The sequence below is a fragment of the Lagenorhynchus albirostris genome, chromosome 4 (genome assembly GCF_949774975.1).
Source record: "Lagenorhynchus albirostris chromosome 4, mLagAlb1.1, whole genome shotgun sequence".
In the NCBI taxonomy this organism is placed as follows: Eukaryota; Metazoa; Chordata; class Mammalia; order Artiodactyla; family Delphinidae; genus Lagenorhynchus; species Lagenorhynchus albirostris.
This window is the reverse complement of record NC_083098.1, coordinates 110,882,128-110,899,549: the sequence shown is the minus strand read 5'-3', so window position 1 is coordinate 110,899,549 and position 17,422 is coordinate 110,882,128. Positions and strand designations below refer to the sequence as shown.

At 44.6% G+C, this 17,422-nt stretch overlaps 1 protein-coding gene across 1 annotated transcript in view; it reads left to right on the top strand.

Moving 5' to 3' along the window:
• OTOP1 (otopetrin 1) overlaps positions 1 to 17,422 on the top strand; it is a 42,970-nt gene that overhangs the window by 2,590 nt on the left and 22,958 nt on the right. Inside the window, exons 2-3 of the mRNA XM_060147056.1 lie at positions 10,259 to 10,395; positions 15,335 to 15,393. Of these exons, the coding sequence (XP_060003039.1) occupies positions 10,259 to 10,395; positions 15,335 to 15,393 (196 nt within the window). The remainder of the gene's footprint in view (positions 1 to 10,258; positions 10,396 to 15,334; positions 15,394 to 17,422) is intronic.

The window sequence follows — 17,422 nt, the reverse complement described above, 5'->3', positions numbered from 1 at the left end:
TCAGTAAAGGGTGTGGCTGTTTAGACGCTCAGCAAGTTACCCCATAATAACATAACTATTCAAGTGAGCTATGTGGATGATGGAAGTGGTGCTGGAAGTCTTGGCTTGATGTCTCGGCTCTGTTACCTTCGCCTTTCTGAGTCCCGGTTTCCTCATCAGTAAAATAAGAATACTGGCCATCTCTCAGGGAGGAGCTGCGAGAGGTCGAGTGAAAGCTGTGTGCAAAGCACTGTCTATCCCTGTGAATGAGCTGCAGTTTATCAAAGAAGCAAGAGCCTAATTATCCCCAAAGTACCCCAGGAGGCCATAATGCCAAGGGAAGTACCTTCAGCCCCAGCAGGGACTGAGGATTTCCCTGGAATCCTAGCTGGAAAAACAGGTTTGACTTAGCTCTGCCCTGGCTTCTGTGATGGTCTTAGAAGTCTGGGGCTCTGAGAAAGAGCCACCCTGTGGAATTCTGGGCACTGAGGTTTTCCAGAGAAAGTTTTTGGGTCTTGGTACGGGCTGTGAGGCATTTCTTTGAGCAGGAAAACATTCTGTCCCACCTACTGGGTGTGAGAAAGTGAAGACTTTCTTTGGAACAAAAAATATTGACTAATTTTTAAAAATGAGTGGAGGGGCTTCCCTGGTGGCGCAGTGGTTGAGAGTCCGCCTGCTGATGCAGGGGACACAGGTTCGTGTCCCGGTCTGGGAAGATCCCACATGCCGCGGAGCGGCTGGGCCCGTGAGCCATGGCCGCTGAGCCTGCGCGTCCAGAGCCTGTGCTCCACAACGGGAGAGGCCACAGCAGTGAGAGGCCCGAGCACCACCAAAAAAAAAAGAAATCCATAAAAAAAAAAAAAGAGTGGAAATGATGGATTATTCATCCAGACCCTCTGTTTGCTGAGTAAAGAGATTGATTTCTTCTGGAGGAAGTGGCAGCAGCTGGGATATCTCATGCCAGTCCCGTGTGTCCAGTGACGTGAAAACCTAATGAATAGCCATTTCTTCCTGTTAATTACCAGGGTCCTGTTTCTGTTCTGTTTCTGGTCTCTTAAAAGACCGCAGTGGTGAAGGTAGTCCTTTTCCTTGTTTCTGGCCTGTCTCAAGCCCAGAGAAGTGTTATTAACACAAAATCATGGCAATGACGACAGTAAGACTAATAGCCACAGTTATTGAGTGCGTTTGGAATGCTGGTACCTTAGAAGCATTGTCCCAGTTGTTTGTCACAGTGAGGCTTTCTTTGTGCGTGTGAATAATCACTCCCAAATCTACTTTCATGAGATCAGATTTTTACAAAGTGCTTTTTACTTAAAATGAGGCACGTCCACGTATACGACACATTCCATCTCTGTCCAGTGCACCATCCTTGGAAAAGCGCTGCTCAGAGCACTGTGTTCCTTATCCCGAAGGGGCTGCAAGTAAAGGGGCAGACGTGAGCTGCTTTTGTAAGATCTGCCCAGGACAGGTGGCTGTACAGGATGTAGAGATAAAGATTGGGACACAGTGATGGGTTTTAGAAACAGGCGGTCCAATGTGTGAGAAAGTGAAGGTTGCTAAAAGAAATGGTTCCAAGTGCACGTGTGAAGAGAGGCGGACTGCCATGCAGGTTGGTGGCGGAGAGCAGAAGAGGAGGGAGAGGGGAAGGAGGAAGGCTGCAGGACACGAGGATGCAACCGCCCCTGCACCCAGGGGAGCCCACAGTCTAGGAGTGCAGCCAGGACTCACAGAAACCACTGGAGGATGACTGACAGGACTGCAAAACCTGGTGTGCAGTCCTGTGGCAGCGTCTGGTGTGGCCAAGGAGGGAGTGGTCAGGGTGGGCCACCGTGGTATTCCAGCCCACCCTGCTGACTTCGGGGCAGATGCAGCAAGTTCATGAACATGGGTCTGGGCTTCACCTTGTTTCCCTCCTCAGAATGCACGCTCATCTCAGTTTGATCACCTCACTCCTCTGCAGACACGGCCTCTCCAGATACTCCTCATTTCCTTGGACTTCTGTCCCTGCTCTGGGTATAGTGAGCCCATGTCAGTGTGCCTAGCAATTCTCCTCCTTTCTTTAAAACAATAGTTTCCTTGAGATGTAGTCCACATAGTCTACAGTTCACCCATTTAAGGTGCACAAGCCGATGGTTTGTAGGATATTCACAGAGACGTGCAACCATCACCACAGTCAATTTTTAGAACATTTTCTCATCTCAAAAAGAAACACTGTGGGGCTTCCCTGGTGGCGCAGTGGTTGAGGGTCCGCCTGCCGATGCAGGGGACACGGGTTCGTGCCCCGGTCCGGGAGGATCCCACATGCCGCGGAGCGGCTGGGCCCGTGAGCCATGGCCGCTGAGCCTGCGCGTCCGGAGCCTGGGCTCCGCCACGGGAGAGGCCACAGCAGTGAGAGGCCCGCGTACTGCAAACAAAACAAAACAAAACAAAACAAAAGAAACACTGTGCCCTTTAGCTATCATCCCCCAGACCCTCCCCAGGAATAGACAACCATGGATCTACTTTATGTCTCTAAACTCACCTGGTCTGGACATTTTTATAAATGGAATCACATAATATGTCTTCTTGGCGACTGGCTTCTTTCACTGAGCGTAATGTTTTGAGTCTCCCAGCGGTTCTTGGGGTGGGTGTTATCACCCTCATTTTCTAGACCAGGAAGCTGAAAGGGCATCAGGAGGAGGGTTGAGCCCCTGTCACCAGAAATATTCGGACAGAGTGAGAAAGAGAAGAGAGATAAGTTCCTGGCTTCGGGACAGAGGGTGTGATATTAGCAGGTGACAGAGAAGGCAAAACCTCTAACTTCCATTTGGTTTCTGTCCTCTTCATCGAGCAGAGGGGCCTTTGGAACTTGCAGGGAACAACAGAGAAGGTGGCCAAGCCCACTGCACGGGGACAACTTTTGTGACGTCGGGGCAGAAACTTTGGTCTGGTTTTGTTCAGCAGTCTGGACCGAGCTCCCATTCTGTGCCAGGCGCTGGCTGAGCCCTGGGGAGAGCAGGATGCTTAGGTTTGGCCCTGTGTGGAGGGCTGCAGGAGGGGGCAAAGACGGTGCAGACAATGAGGGGCAGCAGAGCACGATGGCTAAGAGCTCCCCACCAAACCCCACCCCAACCCATGTAGCCTCACTTTTCTGCCCCGGTTTCCTCATCTGTAAAATGGGGAGGATGATACCCCCCAACCATCACATAGGGTTGTATGAGAATCAGTGAGTTTGTACATATAAAATGCTTAGAGAAACCTGTGGCATTTAGTAAGAGAAATACATTATTATTATTCACTAAATGATTCAGTGTTATGATGTGCAGGGGATGGGTGGGTAGGCAGAAGGGTAGCCTGGGGCAAGGGTTTGGGGGTTTAGTGAGAGGTCCCAGAGGAGGACCTTCTGCTTTTGCTGGAGTCTGGAAGTGAGTCCAGAGATGTCAGCAAGATCTGAGTTAGCTGGAACCCTATCTGCAGGCTTCAGATCTTGGTTTTGTCCAGTGGGTAGTGGGGAGCCATTGAAGGTTTTGAACAAAGGGAATGATGTGATCATACTTGTATTTCAGAATGATCACTCCATCTGCAGGGTGGGACCTGGTTTTCAGAGGAGTAAAACAGGAGGCTGAGAGGTCAGTTAGGAATTAAGTGGACTTAGGGAGAATATGTAGGGTCTCAGGAAGCTACCCTGAATTTTAAAAATGATAAAAGAATACACAGAATATAGAGAACTGAGCATAACAGCAACTCCCAGCAAAATTCTGGAGCAGATCAAGATGCAGGGAGTTTTGAGCAATTCCCTCAGGAAAGGGAGCGGTGATTCAGCCTGGGGTCACCGTGAGAGAGTCCTGCCTAACTGCATGCATTATCGTGCATGTTTGGGCTTTTGGGATGGGATTTCTGCTCTAGTAGAAAATGTAAACCTGATGTCAGGATTTCAGCCTCATGATGTAGCTGCCCAAAAAGCCGATGCTGGTCGGGCATTGATTGGAAAGGAGGTCAGGCTGCACGTGGAGTGTCACGTCCCCCTTTGAGCATCACATGGGTGCCTGCAGGAGGGCGGCCCCAGGAGGAGCGAAAGGATGTCCAGTTCAGGAGAGAGAGGATGTGGAGATGTGGGGTGGAAAATGCTGCAGGCCCACCCCCTTCAGCTCCAGGTCAGCAAACGAGAGTCACTTCTTCAGGGAAGCCTTTCCCGATGCCTTCAGACCAGGTGTGGCTTCCGGGTTGTATGTTCTCATAACACCCTGTTTTCTTCCTAGCACTTCTCAAGCAGGAGATTGTGTCATTCAGTTTGTTTGTTGATCTGACCAGATGGTGAGCTCTTGAAGGCAAAGACCCTGTCTGAATGTAATTACCATTATAACCTGAGCTCCTGGCACTGTGCCTAACGTGTAACAAGTTGATATTTACTGAATCATCAAATGGGTGAATGCATGGATGAATGGATGAAGGAATGAGTGAACCATGGCAGAATCTCCAGGGAAGGGGATGGCAGTTCTGGGAGGCTGACTGCAGTGCACTGTGGGGAAGAGCATTGTAATCTAAGCACCAGCTGGTGATGGAAGGGTGAGCCTCCCAGCCCTGGGCATGTCCAGGTGGAGACCAGATGGCCGCTGGTCATGATGCCCTGGGAAGCATCCTTGCATGAGATGGGAGATGTAAACTAACTTTGTGGAACCTTCCACCTCTAAGAGCTTATGGTTCAAGATTCTAGACTCCTAGAAGGGATCTGGGAGCCTAACACAGAGGAGGAGTCTCCCCTCTGCCAACACTAGACATTTTAGGATTATTCTCAAGGAATGTGGCTGGGGAACTTTCTAATTGGTTCTAATTCATTAAGTGTTTCTTTGTGGTTGAGTGACGATGATGATGATAACATCCCGTTTATAGAATTTTCTATTTGTGGGGCACTGTTCTAGGTGCTTTTCATGTTATGACTCATTTAATCTCCTCTACATCCCTAGGAGATAGTCAATCTTATTATCCACATTTTACAGATGAGGAAACTGAGGCACAGAGAAGTTAAGTAATTGCTCAAGGTCATCAACTATAATAAGTGGTAGAAAAAGGATTTGAAGCCAGGCAGTCAGTACCTACCTCTATACTCTGTGTACTGTGTTTTTATAGCATAATTGATTTTTATCAATATGCAAGGTGGTATTATAAAACCAAGTTTATCAATTGTGTGATTCAATTCTTCTGTTTCTGTGCCATATCTTATGTCTACTAGATCTGTCTAGTTCTGAAATCTTCCACTCTTTTTTTTTTAAAGTAGCAGTTAAATATACAAAACAAAAATGATTTTATATGGGCTATTTGATTATTATATCTTCCTCATACATTATGTTTTTTTTTCATGTGTAGTGATAAGGGTGGAAGGATTCTTTATCCTATTTATTACATTGAACCCTAAATCCCAAGTGGTCTGATATTAATATTGCTGTTCCTTCTTTCTATTCGTTTGCATTGCTACTTCCTCTTTGCCCACCCCTCTATTTTCCACTATTATCACTTAGTTAAAAGTGTGTTTCGTAAAAAGAACATATAGCTAGGTTTTGTTTTTAATTCAATATTCCCATCCCTTAACTAATGCAAGACTTAGATCATTCTAATTGTAACGACTTATATCCCAGACTTTATTATTTCTATTTTTCTTTATGTTGATTATAATGATTTATTTTACATATTGTTGCCTCATGTGCCTTTTCTACATGTTTGCTTTTTCGAACACTTTGAACATTTTATTGTGTTTTTCTATTCCATTAATGGCTAGATTCCCTTTTCTCATTCTCATAACCAGATACATATTACTCCATTCTTACCTGAAAACAAAATATGCAACATTTCCCCCAGCAAGACACATTGCTTCCCACTCCAAGATCCTCCCACCCACTCTATTCCAGTGAGACAAAACCTTTAGAGTATACATTTGTTTCCCTCTTTTCCCCTAGTACCCATCTTTTTACCATGAGAACTTTGAAAGGTTTTTCATCTCTGCTCCCTACTTAGTCATCCCCAATTTTATTCTGTATCACAAGTCTTTATACAGCATGTAAACGACACATTTCCAGACAGTTTATCTTCATCCATTCGGATTTAACCTCTCTTATCTTGCTTTCTTTTCTATTAATCTGTTTATCTACTGGACTATTCACCCATTCACATTCATCCATCCATCATCCATCCATCATCCTTCCATCCATCATCCTTCCATCCATCATCCATCCATCCATCCATCATCCTTCCATCTACCCATCCATCCATCATACATTCATTTACACCCTCCCTCCCTTCCTTCTCTCCTTCCTTCCCTTATATGTCCATCTACCTCTTCATTCTGTTGCAAAGTTTGTTGCTCACTATCGTTGCCTCTCCTCTTCGTCTTCTCTCATTGAGAGGACTCTCTCCTAATTCACTGGTTGTTTGGTTAAAGCCCTTTTTCAGGTGAGTTATGTGGGTGATATTTTTCTCCCTGTCCTTTTTTTGTCTGTTCAACTGTCACCTTCTCAGAGAATCCTTTTCTGACCACCACCGTCAACCTCAGTCCTCTTCCCTGCTTTACTTTCCTTCATGCACTTAGCACTTCCTGACATTTCTTCTGTGTTTATTATTTATTTGTTTATTTTTCTGCTTCCCCACTCAATGTTAAACTCATCAAGGACAGGTACTTTATTTTACTGGCATTTTAATATCCCAAGTACCTGGATCATAGTTGAACAACAAATAGTTGTCAAACAATTATATTTGGCATACCTTCAAATATCTTTCTGTCTTTTGCCCTGACGAGTGGGTACCATCTTGGCTGGGAATAGGGTTCTTGAGATGCAGTCCTTTCCTTGCAGTGGCCTCTAGCTACTCTTCCACTGGCTTCTGGTTTCCCACGATGCAGATGAGAAGTCTGGTGCCAGCTCATCGCTCTATGTTTTGTGTGCTCCACAATTTATGCAATACTATGTGTGTATTTTTGTTTCTCCAGCAATCTTACTTGTTTACCTTTGAGCCCCTGGCAAAATGCCTCATGCACAGTATGAGTCCCTAAAATATTTGTTGTACAAATAAATGGATGGAAGGACGGATGAAGGAAGGAAGGGCTTTAAGAGCGTGAGAAGGCACGTGATGTGTTTGTTACAACTCTTGAAATGTCGGTGGCAAAGATCAGTGGTTCTCAAGGTGGGGTCCCAGATCACCCCACCTGTGAACTTGTTAGAGATGCAAATTTGGGGGCCCCACCCCAGATCTATTGAATCAGAAACTCTGGGGGTGCGGCCCAGCACTCTGTGTTTTAACAAGCCCTCCAGGTGATTCTCTTGCAGTTTGTGAGCCACTGCTGTGGACCAATCTCATTTTATAGATGGGAAAACCGAGGCCGGGAGCATGGAAGTGACCTGTCTGAACTCCCATGTTCCATTGGTGGCACAGCCAGGTTCCCAGAGTTACAGCCTGTGCCCTTGCCACCCAACCAGGCTGCCTCACCTCATCTTGCTATTTCTCTTTGTAATCAAAACGAACCATGCATTTATCAAACCATTTCAAAGCCCTGGGATTGATTCTCCACTCTTACAAAGTTTCTGATTTCACTGGGGCATTTCCAGGATTTAAGAAAATGTGACTTAGAGTTGTTTCTATAATGCTTTGAGCAATGGAAAGGAGCCAGGCGATTGCATTACTCTTCACTGGAGGCTTCTTAGGCCAGAGCTGTAATATTATAGCTCCCTGTATGGCTCATGCCCTTCTCTCTTCTCTTGCCATAATTCATGTCAAACACGATCCAGTTTCCTCTGTTCGTGGGAGAGAATGTATGAATGGTGGTTAATGTTGGCCCAGAAGGGGGATTAGGGACTGTGACATCGATCAAGTCCCCACCATCATTATGGTTTTCTTGCTATTTTTTTTCATTTGGTTACGAGTTTCTTTTTAATGTATTTTGCATATTCCTTCCCAGTCTTATTCATATGCATATTTCTTGTTTGTTTAATTCGTTGTCAATTATGCTGGATGTACCATCAGAGAACTTGCCTTTCTTCACTTCACTAGCACAGCCCTTTTCATGCCACTGCTCTAGACCCCTCCCTATCATTTTGAAAAAATAAACCTTCTATTTTACAGACGAATTGCAAAGATAGTACAGAAAGTTCCTGTATACCTTATACCCCTTACTTTTATTATTTAGAGCAGGAATTTAGGATCAGAGAACTGAGATTTTTGAGCAGAACAGTGACACTCTTAGATGGATCATTTTGGGGGGAAAACTTCTAGAGGAAAGACATAATATTGTCTCCTACTTTCAGCTTGTGAGGCCAATAGTAGAATTTGCTTTATATATATTTAAAACTTTTTAAATTGTGATAAAATAGACATAACGTACAATTTACCAACGTAATCATTTAAGTGTACAGTTCAGTGGTGTTAAGTACATTCATATTGTGAACTCATTACAATTGTAATGTCCAACACTCTTTCATCTTGTAAAACTAAAAGTCTGTATCATTAAATAACTCCCCACTTCCCCCTCACCCCAGCCCCTGGTAGCCACCATGTTGCTTTTTCCCCCTATGAATTGAACTATTCTAAGGCATTTTCTAGGAGCACAGTCATGCAGCATCTGTCCTTCTGTGACTGGCTTGTTTCACTTGGCATAATGTCCTCAAGGTTCATCCACGGTGTAGCAGGGGTCGGAATGCCTTTCCTTTTTAAAACGGAATCATATTCCATTGCACAGATATGCCACACTTTTAAAAAAAAAAACAGGGCAATTAAAAAATAAATTTATTTATTTATTAAATATTTATTTATTTATTTTTGGCTGCATTGGGTCTTCGTTGCTGCGCGTGGGCTTTCTCTAGTTGCGGCGAGCAGGGGCTACCCTTTGTTGCAGTGCGCGGGCTTCTCATTGCGGTGGCTTCTGTTGTTGCAGAGCATGGGCTCTAGGTGTGCGGGCTCAGTAGTTGTGGCTCACGAACTTTGTTGCTCCGCGGCATGTGGGATCTTCCCTGACCAGGGCTTGAACCTCGTCCCCTGCGTTGGCAGGCGGATTGTCAACCACTGCACCACCAGGGAAGTCCCTGCCACGCTTTATCTGTTCATCTATTGATGGACACTTGGGTTGCTTTCACCTTTAGGCTATTGTGAATAATGCTGCCATGAACATGGGTGTACATGCTTTTGTACCTGCTTTTGATCCTCTTGGGTATCTTGCTGGACCATGTGGAGTTACTGTTTTTAAATTTTTGAGAAACTGCCATACTGTTTTCCATAGCGGCTACACCATTTTACATTTCATCAACAGTGTATAAGGGTTCCAATTTCTCCACATCTTTGCCAGCACTTGTTATTATTTTACTTCTCTCCCCACGCCTTCTCTCCCTCCCTCCCTCTCTCCCTCCCTTCCTTCCTTCCTTTCCCACCTCCCCTCGCTCCCCTCCCCCTCTCCTTCCCCCCTCCCCCCACCCCTTTTCTTTCTCTTTTTTGGGTAGCAGCCATGCTAATGCACGTGAAGCGGTATTTCTTTTCTTTTTTTTTGGCCATGGCACACAGCATGTGGGATCTTAGTTCCCTGACCAGGGATCGAGCTGCACCCCCTGCAGTGGAAGCATGGAGTCTTAACCACTGGACCACCGGGGAAGTCCCTGAGGTGGTATTTCATAGTGATTTTCATTTCCCTAATGATTAGTGATGTTGAGCATCTTTTCATGTATTAATTTATCCATTTACATATGTTCTTTGGAGAAATGTCTGTTCAAATCCTTCGTTTATTTTTTATTTTTTTTAATTAATGGTTAAATTGTAGTTCTGTATAGAGTCTGGGCCCTCACACCTTATCAGATATACGATTTGTGAACATTTTCTCCATTCTGTGGGTTGATAGTGTCCTCTGATGCATAATTTCTTTTCATTTTGATGTAGCCCAAGTTACCTATTTCTTACTTTTGTGGCTTGTGCTTTTGGTGTCATATCCAATAAGTCACTGCCAAATCCAACATTATAAAGATTTCCCCCTATGTTTTCGTCTAAGATTTTTATAGATTTAGGTTTTACATTTAAGTCTTTGATTCATTTTGAGGTAATTTTTGATATACTATAAGGTAAGCCTCCAGCTTCATTCTTCTGCATGTGGATACCCAGTTTCCTAGCACTAGTTGTTGAAACAAATGTACTTTTCCCATCGAATTGTCTTGGCACTCTTGTCAAAAATCATTTGACCATTTATGTGAAGGTTTAATATAATTTATTTTGAAATGATATTAGTGCATATTAACACTTATATGTGTGTATTTCTACCCTTCCCCCTCCCCCAATTTAGGTAGTATCACGTTGTTTGCAGTCATTACCGTCATCCTGGGATGCCTTAAAATTGGGTACTTCGTTGGATTTTCTGAATGTTTATCAGCCACAGAAGGAGTTTTCCCTGTTACCCATGCGGTACATACTCTGTTGCAGGTAAACCACACGACACTTGTTGCTTGTTCCTTGTTGCCTGGATTCCTGTTAAGTGTATCCCAGGGTATATAAAACAGTCCTTCAGCTGCCTGCACTGTAAAGTGGGACTGTGTCCTCTTGGCCATTTTTGTGGGAATCTTAAGTGGCAGAACTTACACTGATGAAGAATCAGGAAACTCGGCCAAGTCAGAGTCCACCAGAAAAGGCTCTGGGGAATTTTAATTAACAGTTTTATTGAGATATAATTCACATACTATACAATTCACTGATTTAAAGTGTACATTTCAGTGGTTTAGTATATTCATAGGGTTGTGCTACCATTACCACAGTCCATTTTAGAGCATTTTATTCACCACCAAAAGAAACTTTGTGCCATTACAGTCCCTCCTCTGAGTCACTGAGACCTTTTCTTTGTTCATTTGTTGTTTGCTTACTTGTGGATTAAATTCTTTAGAAATGAATGAGAGGTTCATTCTCAGCCTTGGTCAACTTGGTGTGGGTAAGAAATAAGGATTTGATATATAATTTAAACCTATAGCTTAGAATCAGAAAAATCTCATGTTTGAAAAAACCTTAGATGGATCTCCAGTGTAGCTTCCATCCTTGGCAGAAATCCCTGGAAATGGCTATCAGAGTTGAGATAACAGTAAAAGTAATAAGTAGTATGTCTATAGGACTTTTGCAAAGTACTTTTCATTTTCACTTCATGTAATGCTTTCAACAACTCCACGAGAACAACTGTCGGATTGTCACACTAAGGAAGGAGAGGGGACAAATGACTTGCCCTAAGTCACAGCCAAGACGCCATGATTCTTTTTTTTTAATTGAAATATGGTTGATTTACAGCGTTGTGTTAATTTCTGCTGTACTGCAAAGTGATTCAGTTATACATATATATATATACACATTCTTTATATATATATACACACACATTCTTTGACAGATATATTGAATACATTCTTTATACATACATATATATATATATACACACACACACAATCTTATGCGCATATATATATATATATATATATATATATATATTACATTGTCCATGGTTCTTCTCCACAGAAGTCACCCAGAAAGACCATGAACTTGGTCCAGGGGTACTGTCATTGCTCAAAATATTTCTGCATTCCCGATTTAGGAACATCCTTCAGGACCAATTTCTCACCTGCGAATGCCAAGGATGCCATTTTTAATCTCAGTCTTTTATAAGAAAGTGGTCTCCGCTCTGCACCCGGGTGACTGCCAGTCAGCTCTTGGTGACCTTACGGTGCTTCTTGAGATCAACACACTCTCACAAGTGAAGCTCTGTGAGAGACGAGCCTGACAGCAGTTTGCCGCTGCGGGAGGAACAGGGTGGCAACATCGGTGGAACAGGGTGGCAGCTTCCAGGGAGACTTGTTTGAACGGGTCGCCTTGCGTTTTGAGAGTTGTTGAGGGCTGAATTGTGTCCCCTGCATTCAGATGTTGAAGAAGTCCTAACCTCCAGGACCTCACAATGTGACTGTGTGCAGATAGGGTCTTGATGGCAGTAATTAAGGCTAAATAAGGTCATGAGGGTGGTCCCTAATCCAATAGGACTGGCATCTTTATGAGAAGAGGAGGGAAGGACCCAGACACACAGTGTGAGGATGCTGAAGGGAGATGGCCATCTGCAGGGCAAGGAGAGGGGCCTCAGGAGGAACCAACCTGCCAATACCTTGATCTCGGACTTACGGCTTCTAGAACTATGGGAAAATTAATTTTGGTTGTTTTAAGCCATCCAGTCTGTGGTACTTTGTTCTGGAAATGCCGGTAAAGGAATATTTATTCCAGGGGCGTCCAATCCTATGATGAAAGTCTTATAGTGATGCCAGTGACAACATGGAAAGCCTTAGGGGACCAGAAAGAACTTCCTTCCTCCCTCCCTTCCCCCTTCCCTCCTTCCTCCCCCACCTTCCTCCCTCCTTCCACTCTACTCTCTCTCTCTCTCCCTCCCTCCCTTCCACAGGGGGCAAAACCCTGTGTTCAGTACTGTGAGTCCAGGGTTGAAAAGCTGTGGTCTGTGCCCTGTGGAGGTGTCAGAGCGGGAGACAATCACCAAAACAGACTCTGTCCGCACTGTCAATGCTTTGACATAATCGCCCAGAGCGGGTGCCAGGGAGGGCCTCTCACTGGCTTTGGGGTACGGGGTGGTTGTCAAGGAGAGAGGGGTGTGGTGTGTCAGACACCATTACAAAGGACATGTGGGGCTGTGAAGTCTCTCCACCAGATGGGGGGAAGATGTGTGGCCCGTGGGGGGTGGTGAGCAGGGGTGACGGGCCCAGACTGGAGCCATGGTTTAATGCAGGGCTTATAAGCATGGACTCTGGTCAGACTACCTGGCTTTGGCTCACACCAGCAGTGTGACCTCGGGCAAATGTGTTAACCTCTCTAGGCCTCATGAGTCTCATCTGTAAAAATGCCTCCTTCACGGGGTCATTGTGAGGATTAAGGTGCTGTGTGTAGAGCACTTTGCAGTGAGCGTTTGGTCAAGGCTGACAGCCACTTAGCAGCTTCGACTTTACCTTGAGGGCAATGGGGAGCCATTGAAGGTTCTGGGCAGAGGAAGGACCTGGACAGAAGTGAGTTTTCAAAAACTGTTACTTGGTGGGTTGGGGATCTCTTTCTTCCTTATTTAAGGCATTTGGTCAGTAGGTCAATTAATCAATCTTCCTATACCTGTTGGACACTTACTACGTGCATTTGCGACATTAGACGATGGGAGAATACAAAACATTACTTTCTAAAACATACTATTTATTTTTAAATTGTGGTAGAGTACACATACCATAACATTTGCCACCTTAGCCATTTTTATGTGTATGGTTCAGCAGTGTTAAGTATATTCACATTGTTGTGCAACCAATCAGCAGAACTCTTTCATCTTGCAAAGGAAGTTCTGTCCTGTTTAAACGCTAACTCCTGATTCCCACCACCCTTAGCCCCTGGCAACTGCCATTCAACTTTCCATGTCTATGAATGTGACTACTTTCTGTCTCTTTGAATCAGACAAATGGAATCCTACAGGATCTGTCCTTCTGTGACTGGCTTACTTCACTTAGCATAATGTCCTCAAGGTTCATCCATGTCGTAATGTGTCAGAATTTTCTTCCTTGTTAAGGCTGAATACTATTCCGTTGTGTGGATGGACCACGTGTTGTGTGGACACTTGGGTTACTTCCATCTTTTGACCATTGTGAATAATGCTGCTGTGGATATGGGTGTACAAATATCTTTTTGAGACCCTGCTTTCAGTTCTTTTGGATTTGTACCCAGAAGTGGGATTGCTGGGTTGTATGGTAATTAAAAAAATATTTATTTAAAAAATATAGTATAGGGCTTCCCTAGTGGCGCAGTGGTTGAGAGTCCGCCTGCCGATGCAGGGGACACGGGTTCGTGCCCCGGTCCGGGAAGATCCCACATGCCGCGGAGCGGCTGGGCCCGTGAGCCATGGCCGCTGAGCCTGCGCGTCCGGAGCCTGTGCTCCACAACGGGAGAGGCCACAACAGTGAGAGGCCCGCGTACCGCAAAAAAAAAAAAAAAAAAGAAGTATAACATTACTGAAAAAATTGAAAAAGAGACTAAAAAAGTGTCTGTAAGCCCATTAACTGAAATATTTGTTGCTGTTTTTATGTGTTCCCTCCATTCTTTGTACTCAAGTGTACATTCTTGGCAAAGTTCTACATGTAAGGGGCAGAATTTACTGTTTTGAGTGTTTCACTTAAAAAATCGTAAACATTTTTTGTGTTGCTATGTAGTCTTTATCAAGGCATCAGATAAGTGGTCCTCTAACTTAGAATTCATAGATAAAAGCTAATTTACTTCAATGTTTCCCTATTGTTGGGTTGAATGTCCTCTTTACCAGGAGTCACTACTATCTGTTTTTTAAATTGTTAGGTGTTTCGAGAATCATGCCTGAAAGTGTTTTCCAGAGCAGGATAGTAAATCTTAGGTGAAACGATGTGGAAGAGAGAGTATGTGTAAGTGTAATTTCTTGTGTGTTGTTTGATTTTCTTTTTTATGACACTTAATTGAAAATGAAGGCTAAATGAGACAAATTTATAAAGTGCCCAGCTGTGTTTGGCACGTAGTAGGTGCTAAACATGTGTTTGTGTCTAAATAAGGCCCCACATGCTTCTAGAGCTCAGAAAGTGCCTGGGACAGAGGAGGTGCTCATTCAATGTCCACAGATGAGTGAGTTGAGAGCAGAGAGATTTTCCTGAAAAGGTACCTGCTCCAGGCACTGTTCTAAGTAGTTGACATGGATTATCCTATTTCACTGCTCACAGCACCCTCCAAGGTAGGTTCCACTATCATACCCATTTCATAGATGGGAAAACAAACCTGCCCAAGGCCGAGAGAGCCAGGATTTGCACACGGGTCCGATACGGCCCCCATCCTGAGTTGCTTCTAGTGACTGCATGGCCAGGGGCCTGGGCAGCCTATATAACTGAGTGAAATAAAAGACCAGCTTGAACTAATTCTGTTCCTCATTTAAAGTGCTCAGAATCTGGTTTCCGGCCACTGACGTAGTAACGGTTCAGTGAATATTTCTCAAATGAAGCCTGATAAGGATGACATAAACACGTGAACAGGGGTTATGGTAGGCAGGCTGCCACTCCCCAAGCCCCACCCCACGGCAGACTCGTCACTATTTCCTCCTAAACCTGGAGGCCTCATCTGATTCTCACGGCAGTGCCCCTGCAGCACTGTTCCCCCCAACACCCCCGGGAATGGCACTGCCACCTGAGATGAGGATAGTGACTTGCCATTTTGGGGTGGGGGAGGTCACTGCACTGACTTTCCCAAAATTTTTCACACCTTTCCCTTAGGTTTTATAGCTTCTCAAGGGTGCAAATACAGTGATGGCTTTCCCATTGATGTATCTTTCTTTTCTTCCTTTATTTCCGTTTAGGTGTACTTTCTTTGGGGGCACGCAAAGGATATCATCCAATCTTTCAAAACACTGGAAAGGTAAAAATCATGGGTAATTGCTTACGTGTTGAATTTAATGTTCATTTGAAACAAACAAAACTCATCACTGCCATCTTGATTGGGGTTTTTTGGGGGTGGGGTTTGAACTGACTTTATTATTCTGTAAATGTGAATTTTACAAAGCACTTTATAATGAATGATCACATCTTCTTGTTTGTTTGTAACGGATTTCACCTCCTGAAACGGCTCTGAGCACACTGCAAGCCCTCGGTTTCCTGGTCACTGGTGGACGTTGTGTCTTCTGAGTTATGATACGGTGTCAGCCGTGGCGAAAAAGCAACAGTCTGGACTCTGCCAACTAGCTTGCTTGGGTTTTAAATGAGACCGAAGCTCCTCTCCATCCTGACAAGCAAAGCCTTCATTTGTGGCCTGGGAAGGGGACCCTCCGCTTTGCCCTCTCTGGGACATCTCTGGAAGTAGGGTGTTGTGGGTTGGATTTCACTTCTGCTGTCTTAGAAACTTCCCCTTTATGAGCTTCAGTTTTTCTCATCTGTAAAATGGAGATAATAGCATAGCCAACCTCTGGGGACTGGATGAAATAACTGATGTAAAGCTTGTTCCTGGCATAGAACAAGGACTCAGTAAGTGTTGGCTCTATTATTATCTCTGATCACCTCTCCCTCGAGATGATTGTGAAGATCAAGGCAGAGAATCTACAGGATAAGAGGGTGAATTACCTAAACGCATGGTATGATTATCATGTAAGAAAGCCTCTGTGCACACATACAGGGGAATCAAGGGATCACTATTTGGTTTCTAGAAAGATCCCTCATCATATAAACTGTCAGTGAGGAACAGAAAAGTCCCCCAGTACCTTTTGAAATGAAATCTGCTATTTAAGAGAGTGACTTATGAAAGACCACTGGTTGGAACTATTTTAACAGACTATTGAATTAGAAATAACTTTCACCAACCTCATTACGCAAAAAGGATCAGCTTCGACAAGGAGTGAGGCATCTATTGAGCTCCTACTGTGTGCAGAGCCTGCTGCCAGGCACTGGTGGTGATATGCAGAGGTAATGGGCTGAGATATCCAGGCATCTGAGCATCATTCCAGGAATGTGCAGCCTGTGCTCTCCCCTGTGCAGCCCCAAGCAGTGGCCTTGGCAGTGATCTTTAACTCCCATCTTAACACGAGAAGCCACGCCTCCTGGCAGAAGGCGTCACTGCTCTGCCTCCAGGGGAGGAGAATGGACAAATGGGGTCCAATGGATAAGTCAGGGACAAATGAAGTCCAGGCCCCGATGACCCAGCAAAGGCAGCTTTAATTGTGCCTTAGGGCAGGACAAAGACTTCCACATCCATCCTCACATTTAATCCAGGCTCTGCCAGGGTAACTATGGTAACTATTCTTTTCTGCATTAAATGGATGTGGCAGGTTAGGGGACTTAGCTGGGTCTCCAGAGTGCAAGTGGCCAGCTGGGGATTCCCATCCAGTTTCTCCTATTTTGTGTGCTGGACCAGGTCACCTGGTCCTCCTTCCATCAGTGAGCCTGGGCTCCACTCGCAGCTTGAGGAGAACACTTGCTGATTTTGTTCTGGGGCATGGGTTTCACTTCATCTATTCCATAGACATTCTTTAAAAAAATGTCACTTTTTTTTTTTCCTGATAAAACTTGTAAGGGTACAGTGTAATTAAAAATCATCATAATGCCACTGTTATGGACTGAATGTTTGTGTCCCCCCCAAATGCATATGTTGAAGCCCTAACCCCCAATGTGATGGTATTAGGTGGTGCCTTTGGGAAGCAGTTAGGTCATTAGGTCCCACTAATTCCCCATGATGGGATTAGTGTTCTTATAGAAGAGGAAGAGACACCAGATCTCCCCCCTCCTCGACCCCTGCACAAAGTGCCCCTAGAGGAAAGGCCACGTGAGGACACAGTGACAGGCAGCCATGTGCAAGCCAAGAAGAGAGGCATCACCAGAGACCAACTCTGCTGGTACCTTGCTCTTGGACTTTGAGCCTCTAGAACTGTGAGAAATAAATATCTGTTGCTTTGTTATAG